The sequence below is a fragment of the Poecilia reticulata genome, linkage group LG2 (genome assembly GCF_000633615.1).
Source record: "Poecilia reticulata strain Guanapo linkage group LG2, Guppy_female_1.0+MT, whole genome shotgun sequence".
Classification (NCBI taxonomy): Eukaryota; Metazoa; Chordata; class Actinopteri; order Cyprinodontiformes; family Poeciliidae; genus Poecilia; species Poecilia reticulata.
This window is the reverse complement of record NC_024332.1, coordinates 19,353,237-19,366,139: the sequence shown is the minus strand read 5'-3', so window position 1 is coordinate 19,366,139 and position 12,903 is coordinate 19,353,237. Positions and strand designations below refer to the sequence as shown.

The 12,903-nt window shown below is 38.7% G+C and overlaps 1 protein-coding gene across 2 annotated transcripts in view; it reads right to left on the bottom strand.

Annotated features, from left to right (window-relative positions):
* The window catches only part of LOC103480942 (protein NLRC3-like), a 23,135-nt gene extending 10,453 nt beyond the window's left edge, over positions 1–12,682 (bottom strand). Inside the window, exons 1-12 of one of the 2 annotated variants that reach the window (XM_008436145.2) lie at positions 12,122–12,682; positions 10,323–10,447; positions 9,775–9,876; positions 7,884–7,985; positions 7,422–7,500; positions 7,070–7,289; positions 4,206–5,991; positions 3,951–4,124; positions 3,173–3,346; positions 1,745–1,918; positions 877–923; positions 7–737 (exon numbers count right to left, since the gene is read on the bottom strand). In XM_008436145.2, the coding sequence (XP_008434367.1) occupies positions 211–737; positions 877–923; positions 1,745–1,918; positions 3,173–3,346; positions 3,951–4,124; positions 4,206–5,991; positions 7,070–7,289; positions 7,422–7,500; positions 7,884–7,985; positions 9,775–9,876; positions 10,323–10,411 (3,474 nt within the window). In that variant the 5' untranslated portion in view covers positions 10,412–10,447; positions 12,122–12,682 and the 3' untranslated portion in view covers positions 7–210. Of the gene's footprint in view, positions 1–6; positions 738–876; positions 924–1,744; positions 1,919–3,172; positions 3,347–3,950; positions 4,125–4,205; positions 5,992–7,069; positions 7,290–7,421; positions 7,501–7,883; positions 7,986–9,774; positions 9,877–10,322; positions 10,448–12,121 lie in introns of those variants that run through there. The other variant, XM_008436155.2, reaches the window with a different exon arrangement.
* Positions 12,683–12,903: the final 221 nt, after the last annotated feature.

Genomic DNA, 12,903 nt, shown 5'->3' with positions numbered 1-12,903 from the left:
AATATGGAAACATTGAAGGGGTGTGAAAACTTTTGCAAGCCAATGTTGATGCATTTCAGTAGTTGCTCCAAATCACCATCTGCTTAATGCAATATGTAGAGCTAGGGAGGATTATTATTGCTACGCCTCTCATCCAAGATAAACTAACTTAGGTTATGTAATAGTTTCTAGAGTATTACAATTTGTTAGTGTTTCCAAGACACAAGCTCTTCATATGTGTAACAAAATCACTGAGGAATTAATACACAATGTGAATCCTGGATAGAGAGGTTCGGTGAATTTGGTGTTGAAGGTGTGAAGGTGGATCAGTGAATCAGAGGAGACTCTGTAGAAGGACAGGATGCCAGCAGGACAGTCCACATACACGGCTACTCTGTGAGAGACAGAGGAGGACCAAATGGGAGTCACTTTCTTATTATGCCAAGCAGTGTAACCATCACAATCAGAGCAGCTCAGACTCCAGGACTGGTTGTTGAATCCAAACAGACTGTCTTCACTGCCTCCCTTCCTTCTCATTGCTCTGTAACTCATTGATAATCGGACATCTCCTCTCCACTCCACTTCCCAGTAACTGCGACCAGTGAGACGATTTCTGCACAGCAGCTGATTAGCATCAAATCTGTCTGGGTGATCAGGATATGACTGAAGCTCCTCCACATGTGTCGCCTTCCTGTTGTTGTCAGACAGTTTCAGTCTTCTGCTCACTGTGTCTGTGTCAATTGTGAGTTGACAAGAATCTGATGGAGAGAACAAACATAATCCAGCTGCAGTTATTGATTATTTATTGACACGTGATGACTTCTGAATTAGTGACGTGACAGTTAGAAGATGGTTGAATGTGAGCTGCTTTATGAATCAACCAAAAAACACACTTACACTTCCTCAGATCTTTCTGTAACCATCGGACACCAACAGGCTCCAAACTGTAAAGAGGAAGAGGTCAGAACATTATTGTTTGATGTAAACTGTTACAAAATGTGGCTGGAGATGATTTATAGATTTATATTGTTTCTTATGTGTATATGAGAAAAAGGGCATTACATTTATTAAGTGTACCAGTGACCACAAATTGATATAATTTTAGAAGGACTAAAAGAAGCTTTTTTAAACAAAACTGTCTTTGTCAAGAGGTGTATAGAAAACACAGGATGACAAAATCGCCTTATTTGTTAAAAGATGCAGTATGTAACTTTTATAAATAAATAAAAATATCTGTCTCCCTAAACGCCTCCCTGAGCTGCCATTGCTTCTTGAAGAAATGCACCAAAACAACCAATTAGAGCCAGGATGAAGGTTTAAGTGCCATCAATCAAATTTGTGTTCTCACTGCTGAATGTGTTAATGGCAGAGAAACAACTGATTGTTAAAGGAAAACGTTTATCTGCAGTAATTAGTGACCATGATGACTGTATTTAGCAGCTCTCATGACTGAGTAGAATTAACTGGTCAATTGTCTGCTGGCTATTGTTTTATTTCTATTATCTCCAGTTATGAGGGATCCAGTGGCACATGTTTTTTCCCCACCAATCCATACAATTACAGCAACTGTCAATTCTTCAGAAATGTAAAAATATTTACTGATTTATGTCCTTGCAAAATGTAAAATGCACATTATGCATTGATTTGGCGGAGACAATTAAACTATTGCAATTCCTTTCAATTGAACAGTTGAGCAATTTCTATTTCCAACCACTTAGGCTGAATTTTAAGTATGGATATTAGACCAGTTTGGTGCTCTCCATACCTGAGAGTATTCAGTCCACAATGTGGATCCTCCAGTCTTTCTGTCAGTAGCTTCATTGCTTTCTCTCCTGGATTGTTGTAGCTGAGGTCCAGCTCTCTCACACAGGAGGGGTTGGACTTCAGAGCTGATACCAGAGAAACACAGCCCTCCTCTGCGATCCGACAGCCTGACAGCCTGCAGACACAGAACATGCATGACAGGCACCCAAAACACATCATACATAACACTTTGAAACGTCAGGTCATTGCATTTATTTTTAATTGCTCCCGGGCTAATCCATCCATCCATCTTCAAAGAAATAAAAACTATTGCTATGTTGAAATTAATTTTTACATACAGGAGACCTCTACATGTTCACAAATTTGGCTGCCATTTGCAAAGCAGCCAATCCAGAAGCAAAATAATTTTTTTTGTTTTATTCTTGGAGCTGACAAGGTTGTACCCCCAAAAGACATTAGAGATGTTATCATCTGTAGTAGTGCTAAGACAGTTTCCACTGTGGGTTTTAATGCTTTCTAATGTATATGTGGTGTTTAAACAATTAAAATGGGCAGCTCTAAGTGTTTTGACAGGTGATGTCAAGTATTAGTGAATTTCAGGTGATTGCAGCCCCTATCCCTTCTTCCGACCAGATGGTAATATATATACCAGTTTGTCTGACGGTGACCTGAATGTCTGAAGGAATGGACAACTGCCACACGTGGAAACCTGATTCATGTCATTTGTCCCATTATGTCCTGAAACCAATGTCCCACATTTACAGGACAAATACACACATGAATGAGACATTATTTATCACACACAGCAGGTAAAAATGGTACACACTTTTGGTAGCGTCACACACACAATCAGTGTTAAAGTTGGTGTGTGCCAAATGTCCCTTTTAAACTTATGTGACATTTTCAACATGTCAATATGGGACGTTAGGCATCCCAACTGTCCAATTCAAATTAATGCAAAACATTTTCTGTGTTGCCACAAGACACGGTCGGGTCATCACAACTTAAAATTTTTTCAAATGATATATCCAACAACGGGGCCATCTTCTCACCCCGATTCCAACACACCTGGTTCCATCTCTTTGTCAGGTTCTTTAGGCCATTTTGTGCCCACAACTTTTACTTTTTGCCCATAGTTGCTCATTTGGCCCAATTTTCCTGCCAAATAGGCAACATTCCCTAACCTGTGGTTCACTGTATACCACAATTACTGGTATCCATGATACTGTTTGTACAAACCCTTCATTTTTGACAACAAGAATCCCTCTACACACATTGGGATGTATACCCTATGTAAATATGTTTGAATTATGTGAAACATGTCAAAATATTATAAAATAAAGTCACAAACAATTCACAACAAATGTAAATAAAAAATCTTCTTACTAAAAATAACAGTTTCCCAATGTAAGCGATGGTGCATCCTAACCTTAATGTTTCCAGTTTACAGTATGGACTCTTCAGCCCATCAGACAGAGGCTTTGTTCCTGTGTCCTGCAGGTCATTGTTGCTGAGGTCAAGCTCTCTGAGGCTGGAGGACTGGGAGCTGAGGACTGAAGCCAAACTCTGACAGCTTTTCTCAGTCAGGTTACAGAAGCTAAGTCTGCAATAAAAACCAAACAACTAGATCAAATCAAAGAAAAAAGAAAGCCGTCAAGAAAGAAAGAAAAGAAAGAAAGATTATCTCTGGTTTAACTGGGTAATATTAAAGTTGCACTTTGCCTGGATGTAAAGCCAATTCTGATCTCCATCTGATGTAAACGTGGTAAATAAAGGTAGTGGTATTTATCAATTAACTAAACATAATGTAGGTCATTATCATAGCTTGTGGAAAACAATTAGACATTATATAACTGGTCTCCAGTGGGAAAATTTGGAGTTTTCTGAAATCATCCTAACTCTCTGAATCTCCAACATTACAAGATGGAGGAATGAGTTTCCCTTGGTCCAGAGGGTCCCATTTTTTGTGACTTCAGACCTGATACAGTTTGGAAAATTGATCTCATGTGACAGGCACTCTTTGAAAGATTGAACAATCTAAATGAAGGACCATTACATTTGTTGTCTTATCTTACTTGTCATAAAAACACTAAGAGCACTACCAGGACTCAGGCCTGGTTGCTCATCAGTTAATCCATGAGGTTGAGCCTTTGATAATCTTGACAAATACTTAAAAACATATGCTCATAGACACCAAATACACTAACCTGAGAGCTTCCAGTTGAAGGTTCTGACTCTCCAGTTCAGACCACAGCAGGTTCACCCCTGAATCCATCAGTTTATTGCTACGTAGATCTAACTCTCTTAGACTTGACCAACAATTGCCTATAACTGGTGCCAACATTTTGCAGCTTTGCTCTGTGAGGTCACAACCACTCAGTCTGAAAAGAGAGACACAGATTGCTTTAGTTGTTTTTGTTTTTTTTCTTCCTGGCAAGATGGTGTTTTGATATGAAACTCACATAGCTTTTTTGGAGACTTTGACCAAAGGAAGAAGCCTGAGAAAAGCCTCCTCTGAAGCAGAGTATTTTTTCAAGTCAAACACATCCAGATCTTTCTCTGATGACAATAAGATGAAGACCAGAGCTGACCACTGAGCAGGAGACAGTTTTTCTTTGAAGTGACTTCCTGATCTCAGAGACTTTTGGATCTCCTCCACCAGAGACTGGTCATTCAGTTCATTCAGACAGTGGAACAGGTTGACGCTGTTTTCTACAGAGAGCTGCTCACCAATCCTTTTCCTGATGTACTTGGCTGATTCCTGACTGGTTGTACTTTCAGTCGGTAAAACCAGACCTTTTAGGAGAGTGTGATTGGTCTTCAGAGAAAGACCCAAAAGGAAGCGAAGAAATAAATCCAGATGACCATTTGGACTCTGCAAGGCCTTGTTCACAGCATTCTGGTGAAGCTGAGCTAACTTTGGATACTTTAAGGTTGTGGGTTTCTTGGACGTTGGACCTTCATTCATCAGATCAATACTAGAGTTGATGAAGGTCAGATGGACATGAAGAGCAGCCAGAAACTCCTGAACACTCAGATGGACGAAGCAGAACACCTTGTCCTGGTACAGCCCTCTCTCYTCTYTAAAGATCTGTGTGAACACTCCTGAGTACACTGAKGCTRCTCTGATRTCGATGCCACACTCTGTCAGGTCTGATTCATAGAAGATCAGGTTTCCTTTCTGCAGCTGATCAAAAGCCAGTTTTCCCAGAGACTCAATCATCTTCCTGCTCTCTGGACTCCAGTGTGGATCTGTTTCAGATCCTCCATCATATTTCACCTTCTTCACTTTGGTCTGAACCACCAAGAAGTGGATGTACATCTCAGTCAGAGTCTTTGGGAGTATGGCTCTTTGGTTGGTTTTCAACAAATCCTCCACAACTGTAGCAGTGATCCAGCAAAAGACTGGAATGTGACACATGATGTGGAGACTCCTTGATGACTTGAGGTGGGAAATGATCCTGCTGGCCTGCTCTTTATCTCTGAATCTCTTCCTGACGTACTCCTCCTTCTGGGGGTCATTGAACCCTCTAATGTCAGTCACTCTGTCAGCAAACTTATCTGGGATCTGATTGGCTGCTGCAGGTCGTGTGGTTATCCAGAGGAGAGCAGAGGGAAGCAGTTTCCCCCTGATGAGGTTTGTCAGCAGAACATCCACTGAGCTGGACTCTGTAGCATCAGTCAGGATCTCCTTGTTGTTGAAGTCCAGAGGAAGTCGACTCTCATCCAAGCCATCAAAGATGAACAGAACCAGGAACTGTTCAAAGTTACTGATTCCTTTGGTTTCAGTAAAGAAGTGATGAATCAGTTCCACCAAGCTGAACTTTTTCTCTTTCTGCACATTCAGCTCTCTGAAGGTGAATGGAAATATGAAGTGGATGTTCTGGTTGGTTTTCCCTTCAGCCCAGTCCAGAGTAAACTTCTGTGTTAAGACTGTTTTCCCAATGCCAGCCACTCCCTTTGTCATCACTGTTCTGATTGGTTGATCTCTTCCAGGTGGGACTCTAAAGATGTCGTCTTGTTTTATTGTTGTTTCCATTTTGTGTTGTTTCCTGGATGCTGTTTCAAGCTGTCTGACCTCATGTTCATCATTGACCTCTCCAGTCCCTCCCTCTATGATGTAGAGCTCTGTGTAGATCTGATTCAGAAGGGTTGGACTTCCTGCTTTAGCGATTCCCTCAAACACACACTGAAACTTCTTCTTCAGGGAAGATTGAAGGTTTTGTTGACAAGCAGAAGGAAGCAGCTCTATAGGGACAAATGATAAGATCATTAATGTCATTTAAACATTTTTAATTTGGTTCATTTTATTTACAGCTAAAACCAGATGTTTTTACATAGAAGTAATATTTTTAACACTAACTGACCTAAAATCGGAAAAAGTTAGTCTTATTTTCTGTCCTATATACCTAGAAATGGTTTCAGTTGGAATAGTGAAAGAGTTTTTGTCAAGTTGTGATATCAGCAAGAGGATTTAGGTTAGAAAGGGGGAAAAATAAAATTCTTCCCTTTTCCCTGTTAGACGACTAACAGGGAGAACCCCTCACTTAGACAAATCAGCGTGACCAGCTCTAAGCCAAAACTCACATTCAACTTCAACACCTGCCACACCAAAGAAATAAACAAGCAGTTGGAACCAAAACAACTCCACCGACTACACTTCCAAGGACAAAGTGACAAAGCAACCAGCTCAAGCTGTAACATTTCATGGGAATCCCACTGAAAAACAGATTCACTGCACTTCAGCAGAACCCCGGAGGGAAGCCTTGCCTTCAAACATCAACAACAGATATGAGGTAAGATCAACACATCAAGTTTCACTGCTAGCACATGGAGACCATTGCAAACCAAACACATTTCCTCTCTTTATAGTATACTGCTCAAAAAAATAAAGGGAACACTTAAACAACACAATATAACTCCAAGTAAATCAAACTTCTGTGAAATCAAACTGTCCACTTAGGAAGCAACACTGATTGACCCGACGAGGGTCCCCGTTGTCAATCAGTGTTGCTTCCTAAGTGGACAGTTTGATTTCACAGAAGTTTGATTTACTTGGAGTTATATTGTGTTGTTTAAGTGTTCCCTTTATTTTTTTGAGCAGTGTATATTGAGCTTGATGTTTGTTCATATTCTGAGGATGTCCACTGAGCCAAGACAATTCCAAGAATTTATCACAACTCTAAGAGGTCAGCCAACATCTTCCAGAGGACCCAGCTGTGTGCTCTGGATTCTGACTTCAAATAATAATTAGGACTTAATTATTACATCCTTCTCAGGTGATTATAACATGGTGCAGATTTACGTGTTGGAGAAATCCTCTTACTGCTCTGCAGACGATCAGCCAGCTCCTCCTGCTTCATCCTCCTCAGGAAGTTCAGGGTGATCTTCACTAATGCATCTTTGCTATTTCTCCTTTGCTCTTCATCCTCCAACATCTCCTCATCCTCCTTCTCACTCTCAAAATATGAGTCGTTTGGACTCAGGACCTTCTGTATCTTCTTCAGCTCATTCTTCACAAAAATGACAATGTTCTCCTCCAGCAGCTGCAACAGAATAAAAAATAAAGGATAAATTAGATTGAAGACCAACACCAGGTCCATGTTGGACAAAAGACATACTGAAGATCCTCTGATGTACAAAGCCTGACGTTGACTGAACAGAACCGATGTACAGACCATAAATATGGAGTCCAGTCGTGTTTGATGCTGCTGTGCAGACGGATCAGTGGGAACTTCTGAGCTCTGCTGGTCCAGTCTGTGGAAGAACCAGGAATAAATTATGGTTGATTCTGATGGTTATTGGGGAACAAAAATTTCTTTCCCCAAATGACCACAAAACTCAGTAAAATGCATCAAAATATGCTATGAAACATACAACATAATACATCATAGCATTTTAACATAACATCCACTATTAATAATTACTATAAACTGAAGATGTTTTACAAAAAAAACATTATATTGTATATATCCTGGAATAAATGCTTTGGAAATTAATGTTTATCATTTGACTCCATCTTTATTTCAAATGTTACATTACTGACATACTACTATAATCTCAATATATTATATTCCAAGCAGATAAGAGAATAGTAAGATTACAGAATGAAACAGATTGAGAGGACAGGTATAGCTCACCTTTCAGCTGATGACTTGAAATCAATACCCTTGTCTATTGAAGCACTGCTCTTTAAAGACACATGGCTGGGTTGTGGTCCTGGTTGTGGTCCTGGTTGTTTCCTATGAATGAAGATAGTTGGTTGATGTGTTAGCTGAGCTCTGACATGGAGAAAAGTCCAGGTGTTTCAAGTATAAAGGTGTGTAGCTTTCATACCGAGAGGTTCCACATTTACAGCAAAATTGACTAAAATAGAGGAAATTTACTGTATCTAACTGAGGTTTTCCCATCATTTTCTAAAATATGTTACTTTATGTTATGAGGCTAAATGTGGTTCAGTTTCATAATTTGCAGTTAAGCAATAAAAGCTTAAAATCATAAATACATTGGGGTTAAATAACACTGAATGGAGTCAGATATCAGTGTATTTAGGTGAGTTTGAATGGAATAAATAAACTCAACAGTGTGACCAATGAAGTAACAGAATTTAACAAGAGGAACCAGCAAGGAGTGACTGAGAATGAGTTCTATATTTTCTGAGGAGCTTAATTACTGAACAAGGAACTGATGAATGACTGAAAAGGTTCCAGGTTGAGGACGGTGAGAGAGAGAGAGAAAGAGAGAGAGAGAGAGAAAGTAAGAGAGAGAGAGAGAATGGCAACAGGGAGAGTACACTCACTGAGAAACTAGGAAAATTAATCTGACACTAACAAATAACTAAACATGTCAAAAGTTACAAAAATAGTTACTAAAGGACTAAACTCAAGTAAAACAGAAACAAAATTGATCTAATAAAAGAAAGAGAGTAAGGAACACAGAATAATAATGAAACTAGAATCACAATTTGAGTCGGTGACTAACGCATCACTGCCCGTCACTAATGGGGAGAAAGAGATGACTGTACAAGTTAAACTTCTTTATTGATACTTGATACATAAGTATACTTTTTAACAAAGTCCAAAGAGGACACCTGCTGGATGATTTGATGTACTACAGATAATCAGAGATTTTTCATATGGTGAAGTTTCACTTCTAGTTTAAAGTTTATAGCAGCAAGGTCTACAAATCTTAATGCAAAATAAAATCTATTCTGTCTTAAAACTAAGCACACATTGAGATAACTCCATTTTAGAACAAACCAAGACCAACAAGGTCATGTCTGTTTCCAGGAGGCCTAGCAATGATGTTTGTAGGATTAACAACCCAACTTTCCTCTTTTTAGAGAAACATATTTTATTTAATTCTTTTGTGAAATTGGCTACAACAGACAAAAAATACATAAATTTTTTCTATCCAGTATCAAGAATTACATGAAGCTGAAGATGTTTTACCAAAACATCATATTATAGTTCAAATATCCTGAAATAAAAGATCCATCCATCCATTTTCTTGCACCCTTGTCCCTCAGTGGGGTCAGGAGGGGTGCTGGTGCCTCTCCAGCTAACGTTCCGGCGAGAGGCGGGGGTCACCCTGGACAGGACGCCAGTCTGTCGCAGGGCAACACAGAGACACACAGGACAAACAACCATGCACACACACTCACACCTAGCGGCAATTTGGAGAGGTCAATTAACCTGACAGTCATGTTTTTGGACTGTGGGAGGAAACCGGAGTACCCGGAGAAAACCCACGCATGCACAGGGAGAACATACAAACTCCTTGCAGAAAGACCGGGGCCGGGAATCAAACCCAGGACCTTCTTGCTGCAAGACAACAGCTCTACCAACTGCGCCACTGTGCAACCCATGAAATAAAAGATTTTTGCATGAAATTAATATTTATTATTTTACTCCATGTTTGCTACATATGTCATATTACTGACATGTAACTATAATATTAATATACTACATTCAAAGCTGAGAATATTGAGATTACAGAACAAAACAGATTGAGAGGACAGGTATAGCTCACCTTTCTGCTGATGACTTGAAATCAATACCCTTGTCCATTGAAAAATTGCTCTTATAAGACATACAGCTGGGTTCTGGTCCTGGTTCTGGCCCTGTTTGTTTCCTATGAATGAAGGTAGTTAGTTGTTGTGTGAGCTGAGCTTTGACATGGAGAAGAGTCCAGGGGCTTCATGTATAAACATGTGTAGCTTTCATACCGAGAGGTTGCAAGATTTACTGCTAAATGTTATAAAACTGCATCTAACTGAGGTTTTCCCATCATTTTCTAAAGTTTGTTACATTATTTTCTGACGGTAAATGTGGTTCAGTTTAATCATTTACATAAGAGATTAAAATCATATAAACATTTGGATTAGATAACCCTGAATGGAGTCAGATCCCAGTGTATTTAGTTTTGATGCTCTGTAGTTGCGAAGTAATAAAAAAAACTGTGCATTACAGCACACTTTCATTTTTGTACTAGCCGAGTTATGTGTGTAGTGCAGGTTTTATGTGCATGCTCAACATTTCTACATGAGGCCCCTGGGCAGTTAGAGACGTTGATGTCACCTCTGAACTTTGCTCTGCTCTCCATCCTGACGAGTTTTAGAAGGAGGAACTTTGTCCTTTTTGTCTTCTCTGTCCTCACCCTGGTCCATGCTGCTCTGTGTAGATCAGCTCACTTCTATGTTCAACTGAGCAGAAAACACAGATTTTGTCATGGAGGACACAAAGAAGCCTGTTTCAAACAGTGTCAGAACCATGTAGATCCTAGTATTGTGAAATCAAAAGATAAAATCTTCAAACATCAGGAAGCTGATTCTAAGAATGAAATAAAACAAAACATCGAGTTCAGTAAAGTTTCACAATGTTAAACAGTCAAGATGAGTTTTCAAAGTAAAATCACAGACACCCACTTATCTGAGCCGTACCAACTGCTCACAAATGCATCACTGAGAATAAGTTAAATTACCTGCAGCACTTGAACACAATCAAACASAAACAATAGTCATTAATAGATCAGAGATATTAAAATTGTCATTTTTTTAACATCTGTAGGAGGAAACTAGGAGGTCATCAGTGTTTCTACAGTAAGTTACATAAACTGACTGTTTGTGTTTCACTTGAATGAGATCCGACCTGCTCAGCAGCTCATTTATTCAGCAGCTCTTCATTTACTGAGCAGCTCTGAAAACACRGAGGGACTTTCTGCAAATCAACACCTCATGTAACCTGAACACAGCTTCAGGGAATTTCTTTATCTTTTTGTTAGTTGAGCTCTGGTGAGACCTGAAGATGTCAAACTAGCAAAAATCCCATAAGGAAGAACTTTCAAAAAATTTTATTAAGAGAAATTAGAAGCAGAAAAAAAATCTGAAACTGTCATGATGTAAGACTTCATGATGCTGTAAGAATCAGTCCATATTATATTATATATATATATATATATCACATTGCTCATAAATGTACATTATAATATTTTGTCATTGTTCATCCTGTGCAGCTTTGCTAATAAAGTTCTGATGTAAAAAAAAGAAAGGGGGAAAAAAAGTGACGCAGTTTCTTAGTCATCTCCAACCCTTTAAAAATGCCCTTTAATCTGCGTTTCAATTATCAAACCCCAACCCCCTGAACCCACTAACCAATCAGCTGAGTCCACATGAGTTCAACTATAAACATCCAGAATCAGAACCAAACTTTTCTCCGAGCTCAGAGATTCCGGGTCTGTCTAAAATTACACTGCGCCTCTAGAGGGAGATTTGCGGCACAGTTCCAGGTGATGATTCTTTCAACTCAACTTTCACATATTCTGCTCTGCAAGAATCAGACTTCAAGAATGTATTGTTATACGTTTATGGATCATTTATCGTTGCTGTTTTATCAAACCATAACTAATAGAGCAGGTCTTTCCTGAGACAGTGTATATTTACAGAACCCTGTTGGGAAATACAAGAAACACTCCTAGCATGTAATTTACACACAATAATACTGAAAATGTGGGAAAATTTTAAGGAACTTGCAATGTTTGTAAAAACGTAGTTTCTCATAAAGATACCACTTTAATAGCATTCTTAAAATCTGAATAATGACGCAGCTAACAGAGAAAATGTTTCAATTTTAGTTGAACTAGTGACGATTCAGAATTAAAATAAAGCTGCATATGTGTAGAATTTCGAATACCGTAAAACACAGTGTAGAAACGCAGTAATTATTTCAAGGTCTCGGAACATCGTCTAGGCCCGACCGCAGTTTCCTCTCTAATATCGCACAGAGCCGTGAAGTTTGTCTGGTTCTGTCTGCAGGTTCGGCTGAAAACAACCTTCATACAACAGATTCTACCGAATCAAAGAGGAAAAACAAAATCTTACCTGAACTTTCAGGAGATCTTTATGGAGAATTTTTTTTCTACGTCATATTCAAATGAAAGTGAAACTAGTTTTTAAGAGGAATGAGGCGTTTAGTGATCAGTATCACCTGGTTTCAAGCCACGTCGACACTAATTTTATTAAATCTAAATCACCTAATGAATAGTTTCCCTGTTGTTCACAAAGTTTAAGGCAGCCAGTTATGCAATAAGCATTTAACCATGTTTAGTTTAATTTGTGTTGCTGTCAGAGAAATATAACAGATAGTTTTAATTTGTAATGCGTCATTCAACTTATTGATCAGAACTGTGATACGTTTTAACAACTTTAAACGTGAAGAAAAGAGAATAAATTAGAAATTTATTTAGTATGTGATGTAAGATTGACTGAATTTGTTAAAACTAATAATTTAAATCAGAAATAAAAGTGCTACTTATATAAACATCTAACTTGTAACAGAAACCTTCAGATAAATATTATCTGAAATAAACCTCGAATAAGGGAACAAAGAAATTCTGCTTCTATCTCCTGTTTTTCTGAAGAATCTCCTGGACCAATCAGCAGCGGAGCAGCATTGTTTGTTCTGGAACAAGGAGCGGTTCATCACGTGATTTCGAGGAAACCAAACACTCCGGTTTACACGAACTGAATTCCTGCAGTTTGTGTTTTAACCACCAGATGGAGACAAATTAGATCAATCAATCAATCAATCAAATTTTATTTGTATAATACATTTCAGCAGCAAGGCATTTCAAGGTGCTTTACATAATTAAAAAACAAAATAA